General features: G+C 42.1%; 1 protein-coding gene across 6 annotated transcripts in view; it reads left to right on the top strand.

Moving 5' to 3' along the window:
* Window positions 1–20,813, top strand: part of DMD (dystrophin) — a 3,186,583-nt gene that overhangs the window by 1,391,191 nt on the left and 1,774,579 nt on the right. For all 6 annotated transcript variants that reach the window (XM_044284724.1, XM_044284721.1, XM_044284723.1 and 3 more), the window contains 2 exons: window positions 18,703–18,885; window positions 19,592–19,726. In XM_044284724.1, the coding sequence (XP_044140659.1) occupies window positions 18,703–18,885; window positions 19,592–19,726 (318 nt within the window). The remainder of the gene's footprint in view (window positions 1–18,702; window positions 18,886–19,591; window positions 19,727–20,813) is intronic.

Genomic DNA, 20,813 nt, shown 5'->3' with positions numbered 1-20,813 from the left:
ATTGTACGCTCCACTGAATGTTTGTCTTTTCATGATGAGTGTAATTATCAGGAAATAGCTAATTCTATTAGTAATAATAACTACTTTTGCAAAGACAATTTAGATTGTTCTTTAGAGATCTAAACAAATAAATCTAGACTAAATTGAATAACTACTCGACTTCTAATTGAAATGCCACACATTTAGCTTCATGGCTACATGAAGGAATTGTGAGCCCCTACAATGCTATGTTTTCAGAAGGTGCTGGAATCTGACACCTTGTGTTGTGCTAGTTAGTTAATATTCACATAATATAATAAACACAATCATTTCAATAGCTATAGTTCTATAAATATGCTAGATGTTTTGCATATAGTGGATAATCCAGTTTTGGCTTTTGAATGTTAATTTTGCATAATGATTATGCTTTCTATATCATCCCCTCATAGGGACCTTAAAACTTTGCTTGACATGTGACCATGTGCTCAGGTAGTCATGTGACTAATTGCTAATGTAGAAGCTACAGCTCTTATACAGATATTTAAGAGTTATCCTATGACTACTGTAAAAATTAAAAAATCTGACGTCCTATAGTACATGAAAATATCTTTCTAACAAAACTAGAACCAGACTGTACCTCACATGGATCCAGGGATCTCCCCATTCATTGCTCTGATAGATTTATAGCAAGCTGGCAGCTCAAAGGGAGTGTCTTTTCTGCTGCAGCTCAGGGGCGTGTCCATTCTGCTGGTGCTTTCTCCCTATCATAGCTCAGTAGGCACTTGAAGGATGAAACTGAGCACATGTGTGGCATGCAGGGGCGACACATTAGGTGCACGTTGGGCCAATGAGGGGCCAGTAATAATACAGTTCATGGGTTTACTCACGGTTAGCAGAAAGCCTCCCTGGGCCGGCAGCACAGTGATGAGGAAGACAGGATGAAATCCTCTGGGGCACACTCTGTGGTAGGGAAGCACCAGCCTAGATGGAGGTTGAGGTGCCCTTGATGAAGGCGGTGTTTAGGGTGGTGGTGGCGGCTGGGTCCCCTAGTGGTATTTGTTGTGACGCCAGTACCGTTTATGGTGGTACAACCAGTTGTAGTGATTTTGAAGAATGAAGTAGACAGTGGTAGGATACAACTCACAACTTTTACTGTAGCTGGTTTTAGTTGCGGCATATACATCCAGACAGAATACAGTCTCTTGATATTTAGAGTAATTCCGTTGATCCTCTGTTAATAGGTTTGGCTAGGTTCTAACTCAGGCTGTGGTTCTGTAGTACTCTTTTCGGGTATGCTTAGTCCTATAATTTCTGTATCTTTCAAGCCCTTGAACAGGTAGCTAATCTGTCTTTTATAATTTATGGTGAGGCTGCCTGTAGCTAGATTGTCCTCCACCATGTGCAAAGGTGCCCGTTAAGCCTTAGGTAGTGGCTGTTATCACCGATGTCTCTATGCTTGGATTTCTTCGAGGGACGCAACTCTATCCTCTGGTTGTAGGATGAAAGGAACTAAGAGGACCACAGGAGGAAAACGCTCTCCTGCTCCTCATACCTTGGCACTACCACATAGCTGCTTCTGACTTCACTCACTACTATGCAATGTGTAGTCTTAGCTTAACAACAAACCCTACTCCCCCTCATACTAGGCCTGACTAAAGTATTTATATAGACTAAGTGCTATCCCCCTCTAGTGGTGGGATGTATAAAACACACCTAACCAGCCTATGAACAGGGATACAACAGGTGATGTGATGCAAAATGACATGCAACACAGTAATGCAGTTTTACAGTAATTTTGCAGTCCTCACGTGTCCTGAGTGGGACGCTGCACATGTGACTATCCCAGTGAGCCAGACAAAGAAATCAGATAAAAAACAAACAGCAGGTGGCACTTGACAGATACATTTTGTAGAAAAACTCACTGGCTATGCCCAATTTTTTAATGCATACAATTACAAAAGTAATCCGATCTGGGTGCTGGTTTGAAAACTGTAGAATATTTTTTATGAGACAAACCCTTTAAGACTATTTTTACACAATTGCCTTTTGGTCCATATTTGGCATCAGTAAGTCTGGGTCCACATACAGTATATCAGTTATGTCTGACAAGTTTTTTTTTTTATTGTGGAGCTGAACACAACTGACAGATGTGTATGTGCATTTGGTGCATAGGTCCGGCATCTGTGGGCTGAGAGATGATGCTGCATGTATTATAATACATCATTATTCTGTCTGGTGCTATTTGACATCCAAGATCACTGATTATCTCAACTATGAGATCAGTTATAGCATGAATGTTCACAACATGCTAGAGTGAAACTGATCCAGATTGTTGGACAATTGTGAAAAGACCCTAAGTCAAAACGAGGTGTGAGTCACAGGAAAGAGGGACAAATATTGGCCATTATATTTTTCTTAGGGGCCTATTCCCAGTTTTGATTTATACATTTTGATTTCTATTAATGCAAAATGCTGACAAAAATGCTGCCACATGAAAATGGCATATATACTGCCACATGATATTGACATAATCTGTCCTGATCTGGGTGTCTATCACATAAAATACAGAAGCAATGAAGGTTTTGGTTAAATAACAGGAAGCAGAGGTCTTGAAAATCAAGAACTGGTACAGAAAGTAGAGTGTAGAACATTATATAATTCTCCATTTTATAAAGAATAGCATTCATCTTCAGAAAGTTGAATATAGACATTTTAAGAGTGAACAATGAAGCAGGGATGAAATTAATCCTTTCTTAGCACTCAAATAGTGTGAATTTCATAAATATTTCAAATACCATGCTGGCATTCTGAATCAACTCTAAAGCTCTAAAAAAAAGCATGCTTTCCATGCATAACTATACTGCAACCAAGTATTTGACATTGAAATTAGGTCCTTCTATTTGTAACACAATCTCTAACAAATTATTATATTATTTATATTATTATTGTTATTATTTTTGTTACATTCATTTCGGTTTTAACTTCTTGATGTGCTTACTACTCAAGAAAAGCATTACACATTCTCAAATGTGCCAGACAAAGTAATGCTTTAAAAACATTTATAAAAGAAAGTCAGCAGTTTGTTAATTATGAGGCACACTTTTTTCCCCTGCAAAAGTGTGTGGAAAATGGCAGCTTTAGGACGTAGTGCATGTAGGCGCGCACTATGACCTGACACTGTGTGAAGTCAAGTCACACTGCAGCGCTGGCCGGAGGAAGAGCAGGGAGTAATGAGTGCTGGATCTGCAGGGTGGCAGCTCTGTCCAGAGTAAGCAAAGTATTATTATAATTTTTTTATGTCTGCTCTGAGGTCTGATGGGGGTTTGATCTGAGGCTGATGGGGGTCTAATTTGAGGCTTATGGGGGTCTGAACTGAGGCTAATAGAGGCTGGGGGGGGTCTGATCAGGTCTGATATGAGGGCTGATGGAGCTAGGGGGTTTGATCGGAGGTTTGATGAAGAATGGGGTCTGATGAGGATTGGGGATCTAATGAAAAAAAAATTTTTTCTTATTTTACTCCTCTATATCCTATGTGCGTCTTATAGTCGGGTGTATCTTATAGTCCAAAAAATATGGTTCATTTAATTTAATTTAATAAGAGAGATTTTGATATTGTTTTGTTTTCTTGTGACTATCTGACAACACAACAACAGGAAGTGCAGCCACTTGGTTGTTACATTTGAGGTTTCTCACCAACTATTTGTATAGTCATTGTCATTTTAGTTGTGCCCTAAGCTCTCAGGATTTCTTGGATCAGTTCCATTTTAATAAAATGATATAATGTTTACTGATCCTTCGTGAATCTCTGGAACATCAACACTAAATACAATTTTGAATATCTGTTCCATGTAACGTGATTAGGTCTGTTATCTTAATATATTGCTAAAACCATAAAATTAACTGTCAGGAAAAAAATAACTTTGTAAGGCAACCCTGTCAGTTTAGCTGAAATGGAAGGGTTATTCCCAGAAAATACTCCCTGTGAAGTATTGCTCGCCTTATGGTATTGTACTAAGAGCACAACACTTTTGTGGACTAGCTAGATAGTTTGCAAAGCTGCTGCTTTCTGCCCTTGTCAATCTGTAGGACTGTGTGATGCAAGGGGAATGTAAAGAAATCCATTACAGAGATTCTATGGAGCTATGAAATTAATCAGATCCCTGGAAAGCTGAGGACTTTTCAGTACACACTTCATTTAGATGCGGTTAAAATCAATTTGTTGTAAAACTGGACTGGCTGAGAGATCCTAATAAAGGGATTGTTTAGGCCCCATAAATCGGACCGGTCTCTTCTTTAGGATGTTACATAATGATATGACACCCTGATGAAGGGTGGCTGATTCTTGTAACACATTGGTTTTAACCTTAATCTGAATAAAGCATCTACTGAAAAGTGCACAGCTTTTGGAAGGATCTGATTAGTCCTGCAGCACTACAAAAATCTCAGTTCTTTCTTTATATTCTACTGAGCTGACTAGAGCTAAAGAAGATTTCTAGAGTAAAAAAAAAAGCGAAAAAACAAATTAAAATACATAGTAAAACAGCCAAAAAGGATTAAACAATGCCATTTAAAATACACCTGAAGTACCTTCTGAATGCTTCCTCATGCACTCCCCACTGCTGCTCAGGTTCCCCACCCCAACACTGTTTATACTCCTGCATGATGCATACATATGATATGTCAGCAGAGCTGCTCGACATCAGTATAGCCAAAATATCACTGCAGTGGGCCCAAATTGCCGTCCAACTCAAGAGATTCTTGAGTTGGACGGCAAGTATTCCTATATTTAATTGTAGGTTAACATGCAGCTCTATAGCTTCGTGGTTAGGGTTCTTGGCTCTAATGTAGAAGCGTGTGAGTTCAAAGCAAGTAAATATAAGATTTTATTAATGTTGCATCTAGGGATTAGTGTTGATCAAGCATGATTGGCCGAACACCATTTTGACTTGGGCACCGCAATGCTCGAGTCAGTGTATTTAAATCTACTTTAGCCTCTATTTCTGAAAAGTTTCTGCTGGGATTTGAACTCACAGCCTTCTACATTAGAGGCAAGAACATTACCACTCAGCTATAAAGCTGAATGATAAAGTGTGTCAGAAAAACCTTCATAGTAGTTTCTCATGTAGCAAGTATTCCTATATTTAATTGTAGGTTAACATGCAGCTCTATAGCTTCGTGGTTAGGGTTCTTGGCTCTAATGTAGAAGCGTGTGAGTTCAAATCCCAGAAGAAACATTACAGAAAAAGACGCTAAATTAAATCTATATATTTTATATTTTTTTAGTAATTGTTCAAAATTTATGGCACAAAATAAATGTGCAATTACTAAATATATATATATATATATATATATATATATATAAAATCATACTTCTGATTTATATGAATGCTTAATATGTGGGAAACTACTACTGATGTTTTTAGCCATAATATATTTATATGTATTATAATATATTCTAAATATATAATATATGTAAATGTATTATGGCTAAAAACTTTTATATATATATATATATATATGTTTGAATTTACCTTCTACATTAGAGCTAAGAACCTTATCCACTACGCTATAGAGCTGCATGTTAACCTGCAGTTAAATATAGAATGATACTTCTGCTATATAGGAATAGTGATGGATGAACATCGGCCGGGACGGCAAATGCGATCAAATGTTCGCGAACCGTAAGTTCGCGGCAGGCCCCATTCACTTTAATGGCAGTCAAACCTGAAAAACCTTCAGCTCATATTTGCAACCACCAAATACTTAGTAGAAGTGCACAAATAGTCTCACAACATGGACAGTGACATACTAGAGGGGATCAATGACAAAAATTCCAACAAAATATATGTATCTTAATCAGGGGACATTTCTATGCGTCTTAAAGGGACATTTTTTGAAATGTGCCCTTTGGGGCCTAGAAATATTTTATTTTAGGCCACAGGAGTACAGGCCTTAAACATTAGGCATTCACCTGACATAGAAGAAATTCTGATTATATGGCTTGGGTAACATTATGCGGTCAATGGATAAAAATTTGACTGTAGGCCACTGGACTACAGGCCCTAAACATTAGGCATTCACCGGACAGAAAAGATCAAGTGATTATGTGGCCGGAGGTATATTACACGGTCAATGGATATCAATTTTACTGCAGGCCAGTACAAATACAGGTCAAATACATATGTTTAAAATAATTAAAAATATAAAATTGGATTAAAAACATGGCTAACGAAATCCCCCCTCTTGGAAAAAAAAATATTATGATAGTTGAAATTCTATAACACAAATACTGCACTACCCAAATGCACTATATAGAAAGTATATAATTGGTATATAACACCCCTGCTTCAATAAAAAAATTGGGGGGCAGCTGGTATATTACACCAGTAGAAATTATTTGTTCCAATGGCGTTTGTCACTATCTGTAGCTGCAGTAATGCAGCAAAATGGCAAACAAATGCTGCACTACCTAAATGCACTATATAGAAAGTATATTATTGGTATATAACACCCCTGCTTCAATCAGTTTTTTGGGGGGCAACTGTTATATCACACCAGTAGAAATTATTTGTTCCAAAAGCGTTTGGCACTCTGTGTAGCTGCAGTATCTCAGCAGAACGGCACACAACTGCTGCACAATACAGATGCGCTCTAATATACTTTCTATATTACAAAGTATATTATTTGTATATTACACCCCTCAGTAAGTCACACCTATCGATAGCACACCTATACCAGTCCTTTAAAGGACTTTTGTGGCCCTATTAGCTAGCGTTTGGTGTCTCTAACAGTCTGTCCCTGCTCCACACAGCAACCTCTCCCTACAATGGCAAAAGACTGAATGTAAAATGGCGGCCAGATCAGGTTTATTTATAAGGTAGGGGGCATTTCCATGTGCTGAAATGTCTCAATTGTCCTGTACCACCTGATGGATGTGTCATGGATCAAAGTTCTTCACAATGTAAAAGAATTTGGCGAACCGCAAGGCTATCTCTATAAAGGACATGAGAAACTACTATGAGGTTTTTCTGACACCATTTATCATTCAGCTTTATAGCTGAATGGTTAAGGTTCTTCCCTCTAATGTAGAAGGTTGTGATTTCAAATCCTGACAGAAACTTTTCAGAAATAGAGCCTAAATTAGATTTAAATACACTGTGTGTCCCTAAGCACTGACTCCAGATATGGACATAGCTATATATGGAGTCAAAACGTGGACTCACACTGGGGGATTCCCCCACTGTACAGCAATCTTCTGCATAGACCTCAGGGGGACCAGACACCCTCCCCTCTTCAAAACAGGGGGTGCCTGGTTTAATGCTTGGGTTCTCCCATTGACTTCCATTCAGCTCGGGTACTCTGTAGAGCACCCGAGCATCCCAAAGTGTTATACTCGAGCACTCAAGCACTTTGGTGCTTGAACAACACTACTAGGAATATTTTATTTAAAAAATTGTCCTCTTCTAGGGCAATATGTTATCATTACAAATATATTGTTCTTGTAGGATGTTATAGAAACATGAAATTTATTGTTTAGCACTGTAGAGATAAGTGAATTTCCTAAAATTTGTTTTGGGTAAAATGTGTTCCAATGGGCCAAGAAATTAGATTTTTGCACAAATAGATTTTACCTGAGTCAAAAGTGCTTAAAATTCCTGGAAAATCTCTCTTTCTCAAAATTCTGCACATCCTGGGAGGAAAATACCTGCCTTGCCAGAAACAACCCCTCACTGTGTCACATATAGTTAATCCGTCTCTTAGATTGGTGGGTGACATTTTCCCAATTTTTGTGTGAGGTACACCTGCATTGCATACCTGACAGGGAAATAAATACAGTTAATCCGTCTGTTAGTTCAGAGGTTCACATATACCCTTTTTTTTTTCTGAGGTACACATACATTGCATACTTGACAGTGAAATGTATATAGTTAATTTGTCTGTTAGTTCGATGGGTGAAATATACCCAATTTTTGTCTGAGGTATGCCTGCATTGCATATGTGACAGTGAAGTTAATTTGTCTATTAGTTCGGTGGGTGAAATACACCAAATTTTTATCTCAGGTACAACTGCATTGCATACATGACAGTGAAATTGACATAGTTAATTAGTCTGTTAGTTCGGTTGGTGAAATATACCCAATTTTTGTGTGAGGTACACCTGCATTGCATATGTGACATGGAAATGAATATAGTTTATCCGTCTCTTAGTTCGGTGGGTGACCTCAAAGAATGAGGAGAGGATCAAATAAGGGACGTGACCCTGGCCATGGTGTGGCTGGTGTTGGTGGAGCTCCTGTTGCAGGGAGAGGACAGGGTCGATCTGTGCCAACTACAAGCCCAAATGATGCACCTTCCTCAGGAGTACTTAGACGAGAAAAACTTCAGAGTTATTTTGTAGGCCCGAATACCGGTATACGAATGGTGAGGCCAGAACAAGTAGAGGCGGTAGTAGATTGAGTGGCTGACAGTGCCTTCAGTTACTTCACATTGTCTCCCACCCGGTCCCCTGCTGAAAGTGCAGAGTTGGCACCTGCAGCCCATTGGCATCTGTCTTTCAACTCACCCCCTTGCAAATCAGCCAAACAGTCTGAGCCCCAAGTCATGATGAAGTTTCTTATGCTTTTTTATGACTACCAGAAGTGGAAGAGATTGAGTGCACCGATGCTCAACCACTTATGTTTCAGGATGTGGACATGGAAGGACCACTGCAGCATGTCTCTGATGATGACGAAACACAGGTGCCAACTGCTTTGGGTTTCTGCAGTGTGTAGACCGACAAGAAGGGCATGGGTAAAGAGTAGGTGGAAGATGATGTGGAGGATGATGAAGTCCTAGACCCCACATGGAATCAAGGTCATGCGAGTAACATGTGCAGTTTGAAGGAAGAGATGGTGGTCACAAGGCACCAGCTGCACAGCAAAAGAGGGAGCAGGGTGCAAAAGCAGAGTGGCCGTCCCCTAGCCAGTACGCTTTCTACTGCTCACCACACCCAGGGACTGAGTACACCAAATCCAGCTCCAAGGAGTTCCCTAGGGTGGCAGTTCTTCAGACAATGTGCTGACAAGACGGTACTGGTTTTGCACATAAATGTTCCAAAGCATGAAGTCCAGTGGAGTAAACACCTCAAAAACCATGAAAGATCTCAGACTCCTCCTGCTCCCTCTTCTGCTGCAGTTTTGGCCTCTTCCTCCCCCTCTGGAGTGACAGTGGCACCTGCCACCCAGCAAACAGAGGATGTGGCAGTAATGCCACCACTTCCGTCACCATCACCAAACATCTCCACACTTTGCCATGGAAGAGTTCAGCTGTCCATCTCCCATACACTGGAGTGAAAGAGGAAGTACCCCCCTACCCACCCTTGATCCCTGGCCCTGTATGCCAGCATTTCAAAATCCTGGCCTTTGAAATGCTGTCATTCCGTCTGGTGGAGATGGAGACTATTAAAAACCTTATGGCAGTGGCTGTCCCACAGTACGTGGTTCCCAGCCACCACTACTTTTCCAGGCGAGCCATCCCTGCCCTGCACAACCAAGTGATGGACAAAATTAGGTGTGCACTGCGCAATGCCATCTGTGGCAAGGTCCACATTACCACTGATAAGTGGACCAGTAAGCATGGGCAGGGATGTTATATCTCCCTAACTGCACACTGGGTAAATGCAGTGGCGGCTGGGCCTGAAGCGGATCGCAGTTTCTTGCATGTCCTTCCGCTTCCGAGGATTGCAGGATGTTTCTCTTTGCCACCTGTTGCCTTTCCTACCACCTCCTCATCTGGTCAGCGTAACACCTTCACCTCCAACTTCAGCACAGCAAGGGGGAAATGACAGCAGGCTGTTTTGAAACTCATCTGTATGGAGGAAAAAACCCACACCGCGCAGGAGCTGTGATGGGCATGGAACAACAGACCGATGAGTGGTTGGTGCCACTGAGCGTCAAGCCTGGCCTGGTGGTGTGCAATAACGGGCGAAATCTCATAGCAGCTCTTGGCCTAGCTGGTTTGACGCACATCCCTTGCCTGTGCTGAATTTGGTGGTGCAGAGGTTCCTAAAAAATTACCCCAATATGTCAGAGCTGCTACAGAAAGTGAGGGCCATCTCTGCGCGCTTTCAGCATTCTTACTATGCTGCTGCTTGCCTGTCTGCACTGCAGCGTAACTTTGGCCTTACAGCTTAAAGCCTCCTATGCGATGTACCCACAAGGTGGAACTCGACCTTGCGCATGCTGGAGAGACTATGCGAGCAGCAGCAGGCGATACTGGAGTTTCAGCTGCAGCATGCACTTTAGAGTCGCTCTTCGGAACAGCCCCACTTAACCACCAATGAGTGGGTCTCCATTTGGGACGTGTGTGCTGTGTTGCGCTGTTTTGAGTACTCCACCAACATGGCCAGTGCCGATGACGCTGTCCTCAGCATTCCTATCCCACTTATATGTCCCCTTGAAAAAACACTTTGGGCGATGATGGAAGTGGATGTGGCACAGAAGGAACAGGGATCATTTCCATGGTTATCAGGTTAGTCATTCACACGTGGCTCAGAGGGTGGGTTCCTGCACCAACAGAGGCCAGATACACAACTGTCCATCCAGGGAACAGTTCTGGAAGATGTGGAGGAGAATGATGATGATGAGGAGGAACCGTGTTCACAGCAGGGTGGCAGCTAAAGCAGCTCATGGGCATCACTGGAGCGTGGCTGGGGGGGATACAGAGGACATAGACAATATATCTCTCACAAAGTATAGTTTGTCATTGCCTCTGGGCAGCCTGGCACACATGAGCGACTACATGCTGCAGTGCCTTGCGCAATAACCGCTGAGTTGCCCACATTCTAACCAGTGCTTATTACTGGATGGCCATTCTGCTGGATATCCAGGACAAGGACAATGTGACATCCTTAATTCCGTCACTAGAGCGTGAAAGGAAGATGCGCAAGTACAAGCGCACGCTGGTAGATGTGCTGCTGATGGCATTCCCACCTGACAGCGGGTGCTCAGTGGAAGCACAAAGCGAAGGCAGAGGAGGAGGAAGAGGTCGCCAACGCAGCTGGGGCACTGCCAGCACCTCAGAAGGGAGGGTTAGCATGGCCAAAATGTGGAAAAGCTTTGTCAGCATGCCACAACAACCAGCACCACCAGCTGATATGGAGCATCTTAGCAGGAGGCAGCATTTCAGCAACATGGTGGAACAGTACATGTGCAGACGCCTACACGTACTGACTCATGGGTCTGCCCCATTCAACTTCTGGGTCTCCAGATTGGGCACATGGCCTGAGCTTGCCCTTTATGTCTTGGAGGTGCTGGCCTGCCCTGCGACCAGTGTATTGTCTGAACGTGTGTTTAGCATGGCGGGGGGGGGGGGGGCTTGGTGATCACAGACAAGCACAGCTGCCTGTCCACAGCCAATGTGGACAAGCTCATGTTCATTAAAATGAAACAGGCATGGATACCACAGGACTTGTCCATACCTTGTGCTGAGTAGACAAGTATACCGGCCGCACCCAGCCATTGTTATTCTCCAGTGCACTTTTTATTTGCATTCTCTTTTCTATTTCCCAATGTTTTTTAGTCTTCACAAATTTATTTTATAATAAATGCAACACTTTTGGTTTTGCTCCCATTTTGCATGAGCTGAACTCTACATGCACAAAAGACCAATTACTCTCAAATATTGTTCACAATTCTGTCTAAATCTGTGTTAGTGAGCACTTCTCCTTTGCCGACATAATCCATCCTACCTCACAGATGTGGCATATCACAGTGCTGATTAGACAGCATGTATACTTTGAGCCCTCTTTACTCCTTTCCTCCCCCCTTCCCTCTACCTCTCCTAAACTATCCTTATCCCACTTTTTCATCCATAATACCTTCCTAACTTATAACATTTTGGTACAAGATACCGAACATATATCTATGAAATGTTAATATTTCTGGGAAATAGGGTCTTGTTATTATTCATGACAAATGTATTTTCTAATCAACAATGTACCATTTATTCAATTTTATGTTTTATTTAAAAGTAAAAATCAATAAAAAGAGAATTGAAAAGAAAAGACAGCATGAATATTGCATAGGTGTGCCTTAGACTTCCCACAATAAAAGACAAATGTGTAGTTTGATCACACAGCACAATGCCACAGATGTTGCAATGTTTGAGGGAGCGTGCAGTTGGCATGCTGACTGCAGGAATGTCTACCAGAGCTGTTGCCCACGCTTCATTTCTATACCATAAGCCGTCTCCAAAGACGTTTTTCAGAGAATTTGGCAGTATATCCAATCGGCCTCACAACCGCACACCACGTGTAACCACACCAGGCCAGGACCTCCACATCCAGCATGTTCACCTCCATGATGGTCTGAGACCAGCCACCCGTTACAGCTGCAGCAACAATCGGTTTGCATAACCAAAGAACTTCTGCACAAACTGTCAGAAACTATCTCAGGGAAGCTCATCTGCATGCTCGTCGTCCTTATCGGGATCTGGACCTGACTGCAGTTTGTCGTTGTAACCGACTTGAGTGGGCAAATGCTCACATTCGATGGCATCTGGCACATTGGAGAGGCGTTCTGTTCACGGATGAGTCCCGGTTTTCACTGTTCAGGGCAGATGGCAGACAGAGTGTGTGACGTTGTGTGGGTGACCGGTTTGCTGACATCAACGTTGTGGATCGAGTGGCCCATGGTGGCAGTGGGGTCATGGTATGGGCAGGTGTATGTTATGGACAACGAACACAGGTGCATTTTATTGATGATATTTTTAATGCACAGAGATACCATGATGAGATCCTGAGGCCAATTTTCGTAATGCACGGCCCCATATTGGAAGGATCTGTACACAATTCCTGGAAGCTGAAAACATCCCAGACATCTCACCGGACATGTCACCCATTGAGCATGTTTGGGATGCTCCGGATCGGCGTATACCACAGCGTGTTCCAGTTCCTGCCAACATGCTGCAACTTTGCACAGCTATTGAAGAGGAGTGGACCAACATTCCAGTAAGGCAAAACTGCACATTTCAGAGTGGCATTTTTTTGTGGGAAGTCTAAGGCACACCTGTGCAATATTCATGCTGTCTAATCAGCACCTTGATATGCCACACCTGTGAGGTGAGATGGATTTTCTCGGCAAAAGAGAAGTGCTCGCTAACACAGATTTAGACAGATTTGTAAACAATATTTGAGAGTAATGGGTCTTTTGTGTATGTAGAAAATGTTTCAGATCTTTGAGTTCAGCTCATGCAAAATGGGAGCAAAACCAAAAGTGTTGCGTTAATATTTTTGTTCAGTATATGTCTATTTTATAGGCATTTTCATGCCCCAAAGTTCGGGTCCCCATTGACTTCAATGGGGTTCGGGTTTGGGGTGAAGTTTGGGTCAAATTCGGGTCCTGAACCTAAACTTTGAGCCAAAGTTCAGCCGAACCCGGCGAACCTGAACTTCCAGGTGTTCACTCATCCCTACTTACTAGTACATGGTATATTATTTTTCCAGACATCTGATTAACCACTACAGAACCGCCGTATGCAGGATTGCGTCCTGGCAGCGGCCCTGTTATTCCTCTAGGACGCGCTGGCGCGTCCTCTCGCGAGATGCGAGATTTCCTGTGACAGGAACCGGAGGTAAACACAGGAACCGGAGGTAAACTAGCTGATCTACAGCCTACCAGCGGCGATCGTTCGCTGGCAGGCTGTAGATGCGATTTTTTTTAACCCCTAACAGGTATATTAGAAGCTGTTTTGCTAACAGTGTCTAATTTACCTGCTACCTGGTACTCCGGAGGTCCCTTTTGCTTGGATCGACCACCAGAGGACACAGGCAGCTCAGTAATAAGTAGCACCAATCACCACACCACACTACACCCCCCTGTCACTTATTAACCCCTTATTAACCCCTGATCACCCCATATAGACTCCCTGATCACCCCCCTGTCATTGATCACCCCCCTGTAAGGCTCCATTCAGACGTCCGTATGTGTTTTACAGATCCACGGATCCATGGATCGGATCCGCAAAACACATACGGACGTTTGTATGGAGCCTTACAGGGGGGTGATCAATGACAGGGGGATAATCACCCCATGTACACTCCCTGATCACCCCCTGTCATTGATCACCCCCCTGTAAGGCTCCATTCAGACGTCCGTATGTGTTTTGCGGATCCGATCCATGGATCCGTGGATCCGTAAAACACATACGGAACTCTAAATGGAGTCATACAGGAGTGTGATCAGGGAGTCTATATGGGATGATCACCCCCCTGTAAGGCTCCATTCAGACGTCCGTATGTGTTTTACGAATCCATGGATCGGATCCGCAAAACACATACGGACCTCTGAATGGAGCCTTACAGGGGGGTGATCAGGGAGTCTATATGGGATGATCACCCCCTGTAAGGCTCCATTCAGACGTCCGTATGTGTTTTACGGATCCACAGATCCATGGATTGGATCCGCAAAACACATACGGATGTCTTAATGGAGCCTTACAGGGGTGATCATCCCATATACACTCCCTGATCACCCCCCTGTCATTGATCACCCCCCTGTAAGGCTTCATTCAGACGTCCGTATGTGTTTTACGGATCCACGGATCCATGGATCGGATACGCAAAACACATACGGACCCCTGAATGGAGCCTTACAGGCGGGTGATCAGGGAGTCTATATGGGATGATCACCCCCCTGTAAGGCTCCATTCAGATGTCCGTATGTGTTTTACGGATCCACGGATCCATGGATCGGATCCGCAAAACACATACGAACGTCTGAATGGAGCCTTCCAGGGGGGGTGATCAATGATAGGGGGGTGATCATCCCATATATACTCCCTGATCACCCCCCTGTCATTGATCACCCCCCTGTAAGGCTCCATTCAGACATCCGTATGTGTTTTACAGATCCACATATCCATGGATCGGATCCGCAAAACACATACGGACATCTGAATGGAGCCTTACAGGGGGGTGATCAATGACAGGGGGGTGATCACCCCATATAGACTCCCTGATCACCTCCCTGTCATTGACCACGCCCCTGTCATTGATCACCCCCCTGTAAGGCTCAATTCAGACGTCCGTATGTGTTTTACAAATCCGATCCATGGATCGGATCCGCAAAACACATACGGACGTCTGAATGGAGCATTGCAGGGGGGTGATCAATGACAGGGGGGTAGTCACCCCATATACACTCCCTGATCACCCCACTGTTATTGATCACCCCCCTGTAAGGCTCCATTCAGACGTCCGTATGTGTTTTGTGGATCCGATCCATGGATCCGTGGATCCATAAAACACATACGGAACTCTGAATGGAGCATTGCAGGGGGGTGATCATCCCATATACACTCCCTGATCACCCCCCTGTCATTGATCACCCCCCTGTAAGGCTTCATTCAGATGTCCGTATGTGTTTTACAGATCCACGAATCCATGGATCGGATCCGCAAAACACATACGGACCTCTGAATGGAGGCTTACAGGCGGGTGATCAGGGAGTCTATATGGGATGATCACCCCCCTGTACGGCTCCATTCAGACATCCGTATGTGTTTTACAGATCCACGGATCCATGGATCGGATCCGCAAAACACATACGGACGTCTGAATGGAGCCTTACAGGGGGGTGATCAATGACAGGGGGGTGATCACCCCATATAGACTCCCTGATCACCCTCCTGTCATTGACCACGCCCCTGTAAGGCTCCATTCAGACGTCCGTATGTGTTTTGCGGATCCGATCCATGGATCCGTGGATCCACAAAACACATACGGAACTCTGAATGGAGCCTTACAGGGGGGTGATCAGGGAGTCTATATGGGATGATCACCCCCCTGTACGGCTCCATTCAGACATCCGTATGTGTTTTACGGATCCACGGATCCATGGATCGGATCCGCAAAACACATACGGGTATCTGAATGGAGCCTTACAGGGGGGTGATCAATGACAGGGTGGTGATCACCCCATATAGACTCCCTGATCAACCCCTGTCATTGATCACCCCCCTGTAAGGCTCCATTTAGACATTTTTTTGGTACAAGTTAGCGGAAATTGATTATTATTTTTTTTCCCACTAACTTGTGTCAAAAAATAAAAATCTTACATGAACTCACCATACCCCTCACGGAATCCAAATGCGTACATTTTTTTAGACATTTATATATCAGGCTTCTTCTCACGCTTTAGGGCCCCTAAAATGCCAGGGCAGTATAAATACCCCACATGTGACCCCATTTCGGAAAGAAGACACCCCAAGGTATTCGCTGAGGGGCATATTGAGTCCATGAAAGATTGAACCTTTTGTCCCAAGTTAGCGGAAAGGAAGACTTTGTGAGAAAAAAACGTAAACAAATCAATTTCCGCTAACTTGTGCCCAAAAAAAAAAATCTTCTATAAAATTGCCATGCCCCTCATTGAATTCCTTGGGGTGTCTTCTTTCCAAAGTGGGGTCACATGTGGGGTATTTTTACTGCCCTGGCATTTTAGGGGCCCTAAAGCGTGAGAAGAAGTCTGGGATCCAAATGTCTAAAAATGCCCCCCTAAAAGGAATTTGGGCCCCTTTGCGCATCTAGGCTGCAAAAAAGTGTTACACATGTGGTATCGCCGTACTCAGGAGAAGTTGGGCAATGTGTTTTGGGGTGTCATTTTACATATACCCATGCTGGGTGAGATAAATATCTTGGTCAAATGCCAACTTTGTATAAAACAATGGGAAAAGTTGTCTTTTGCCGAGATATTTCTCTCACCCAGCATGGGTATATGTAAAAAGACACCCCAAAACACATTGCCCTACTTCTTCTGAGTACGTTAATACCACATGTGTGACACTTTTTTGCAGCCTGGGTGGGCAAAGGGGCCCACATTCCAAAGAGCACCTTTAGGATTTCATAGGGCATTTTTTACACATTTTGATTTCAAACTACTTCTCACGCATTAGGGCCCCTAAAATGCCAGGGCAGTATAACTACCCCACAAGTGATCCCATTTTGGAAAGAAGACACCCCAAGGTATTCCGTGAGGGGCATGATGAGTTCCTAGAATTTTTTTATTTTTGTCACAAGTTAGCGGAAAATGTGGATTTTTTTTTCTTAAAAAGTCTCATATTCCACTAACTTGTGACAAAAAATAAAAGATTCTAGGAACTCGCCATGGCTGTCACGGAATACCTTGGGGTGTCTTCTTTCCAAAATGGGATCACTTGTGGGGTAGTTATACTGCCCTGGCATTTTAGGGGCCCTAATGCGTGAGAAGTAGTTTGAAATCAAAATGTGTAAAAAATGCCCTGTGAAATCCTAAAGTTGCTTTATGGAATGTGGGCCCCTTTGCCTACCTAGGCTGCAAAAAAGTGTCACACATGTGGTATCGCCATACTCACGAGAAGTTGGGCAATGTGTTTTGGGGTGTCATTTTACATATACCCATGCTGGGTGAGAGAAATATCTCGGTCAAATGCCATCTTTGTATAAAAAAATGGGAACAGTTGTCTTTTGCTGAGTTATTTCTCTCACCCAGCATTTTGGAAAAAAGACACCCCAAGGTATTTCGTGATGGGCATAGTGAGTTCATGGAAGTTTTTATTTTTTGTCAAAAGTTAGTGGAATATGAGACTTTGTAAGGAAAAAAATAATCATCATTTTCTGCTAACTTGTGACAAAAAATAAAAACTTCCATGAACTCACTATGCCCATCAGCAAATACCTTAGGGTGTCTACCTTCCAAAATGGGGTCATTTGTGGGTTTTTTCTACTGTCTGGGCATTGTAGAACCTCAGGAAACATGACAGGTGCTCAGAAAGTCATAGCTGCTTCAAAAAGCGGAAATTCACATTTTTGTACCATAGTTTGTAAACGCTATAACTTTTACCCAAACCATTTTTTTAACCAAACATTTTATTTTTATCAAAGACATGTAGAACAATTAATTTAGAGAAAAATTTATATATAGATGTCGTTTTTATAAAAAAAATTTACAACAGAACGTGAAAAATGTCATTATAATAACAAAAAAGTAAAAATGGCAGCAGCAATGAAATACCACCAAATGAAAGCTCTATTAGTGAGAAGAAAAGGAGGTAAAATTCATTTGGGTGGTAAGTTGCATGACTGAGAAATAAACGGTGAAAGTAGTGTAGTGCAGAATTGTAAAAAGTGGTCTGGTCATTAAGGGTGTTTAAGCAGGGGGGCTGAGGTGGTTAAGAAGGTTAACAACTTGCAGTTAGAATTTTTTTATGGTTGATCCTTATAGGCTACATGCACATGACCGTTCCATTTTTTGCAGTCCACAAACCGTAGATCCGCAAAGAACGGAAGTCGTCCGTGTGCCTTACGCAATTTGCAGAGCGGAAAGGGTGGCTCATTGTAGAAATGCCTAGTCTTGTCCACAAAAAAGACAAGAATAGGACATTTTAGATTTTCTTTTGCGGGGCCACGGAACGGAGTGCTATCAGCATCTTTTGCGGCTCATTGAAGTGAATGGGTCCGCATATGAGCCGCGAAAACTGCGGCTCGGATGCGGACCAAAACAACGGCCGTGTGCATGAGGGCTTAGTCTAAGAGAAACTTTATATCAGTACATTGCTCTATATTGTACTGGAAGTAGTCCTAAAGCTCCATGATTTTTTGTCTTTTTACAACGTATGGCGTAACACTGATTCCTACTCAATGACTTTTGTTTTCTGTCTATGACAACAAATTTTAGCTCTGTTTCCAAAAATAACTTTTGCTGTTTGCAGAGGGCAAAAGAAGACGCTATACAGAAACAAGAAAAAGTGAAGCTCTTGACAGAGTCCGTGAAGAACGTCATTGCAACAGTGCCATCTGCTGCCCACGAGCCCTTGAAGAAAGAGCTGGAGGTTTTAGTCAGCAATTATGAAAGACTATGCAGCAGGTTAAATGGAAAGTGTGAAACGCTACAGGTAATTAGAATTTTTCTAGGATTTATGGGAATGTCATCAACATGATATTGCTAATTTTTTTCAGACAAAAAGAAAAGTGCACCACATGCCACATATATAATAAAAAAAGTTTCTTTTTCTAGACATTCAGAGTTTCAAATTACAATAATAGCATCTACAGTAGCTTAGAAACCAGTGCTGTAATTTTGGAGCTGAATAAAGAAATATAATAGAGATCTGCTTTATTGTGTACTTTATGACTCAAAGCAAAATACAAACATCAAACTATTTTGTTTGTGGCTCCTGAATTAAATTATGTTATGTGCAAAAAATTAGCTGCAAGCTTTTCAGATACTTTTCTTCTGGAAAACTTGCAAAATCGCTAGTGTATCAAATACTATTTTCCCCACTATATGTATTTATTTACGGATTTGTTTTGTTGTTTTAGCATAAGGCCATCACAAAATGTAAAAAAGTGAAAGGGTCTGAAGACTGTCTGAATCTACTCTATAGTAAAAGTGCTATCACAGAAAAATCAGGTCTACTGTAGATTAAAATGTTTTTTCCAAAAGAGGTGGTCTGTAATTTGAGAGAGATTTATGTGATTTGATATATTTTATTGTAACTGATGCTATACTACAATGGCTGTTCTATGAATATTACAAGATTATTTTTAGGTCAAGTCAAATTAAAATAAACCAAATAATGAAATGATTATGTGTTACAGGAGGTATGGAAATGTTGGCTAGAACTATTATCATACCTGGATGCTGAAAACAAATGGATTGATGAAACTGAAGAAAAGCTGAAAACCACTGAGCAACCTAAAGGGTCACCAGAAGAGATTTCACATGCCTTAAAGGTTTGTAAAGAAAACATATTGATTACAATCTCAAGCCAATTATGTTGCTTAATTAAAGTCATTGCAATGTATAATTAAATAACAACAATGACCAAGTCAATTATTTTTGAAAGCTGAAAAAGAGATTCTGCTTGAAATCTCATGTTGAAGACAAATAATGATTTCTTCTCATTCTCAAAAATATTTTTTGCATGTTAAATAAATACCAAATACAGTAATAAAGGGGTTGTCTTCAGCACTTACTAATGCATTGTTATATCTATTTTGCCTCTTTTGCCGGCTAGATTCATTTTTTCATCATATCCATCAGTGGCAATTGTGCTTGCACACTATAGGAAAAAAACACTAACCTCTGTGGTAGCCAGGACAGTGGGAGCTCACATAGGCTAGTGCTTTTTCCTATAGTGTGCAAGCATAGCCACTGCTGACGGATTGCAGGGTGGTCATAACCATGGGAACGAGCAGTGAATAATCTGATGAAAAAAAGAATCTAGCCAGCAAAAGAGGCAAAATGGATAATAAAAATACAGTAAGTGCTTTGAATTAACTTTCTACATAATAAATGCCACATGCTGAAGTGAGACAACCCCTTTAAAAACATTACTAGCATTTGCATTTGTCACCCATGGTCTTATACCACTACAACAATATACATAGCACCATATAATGTGTGTAGGAGTATGCCTCCTGTTTTGTGAATTTGAAATACTTTGAAGTCCTTAAAAAATGAATTACATGGGAACAAAAAGGGTTGACAATATATTTTTGGGATTGATGGTTAAACAAACAAACTGCCTCTAATTCACTATTCAACATCGATTAAAGTTCATATAAAAGAAACCCATTTTCTTACCTATAAATGACATGCACAACAATAAGTACATTTTTTACCTTGTCATCAACAGTGGTATAGCCAGTGGCATACATAGAGAAGTAAGGGCTCCATAGCAGGGATCCAACCAGGCCCCCCACACAGGACAGTAGTGTTTTCCGCCTAAACCCCTTTCAATGACCCTTGGGCCATTTTGTCCACTGCCTAATTTACTAAAAGTTGTTCCTTTAGAGGGTAGCGTCCTGACCAAGTTTT

This window comes from Bufo gargarizans, chromosome 3, assembly GCF_014858855.1.
Source record: "Bufo gargarizans isolate SCDJY-AF-19 chromosome 3, ASM1485885v1, whole genome shotgun sequence".
NCBI classification, from domain to species: Eukaryota; Metazoa; Chordata; class Amphibia; order Anura; family Bufonidae; genus Bufo; species Bufo gargarizans.
This window is presented reverse-complemented; position numbering and strand designations above follow the sequence as displayed.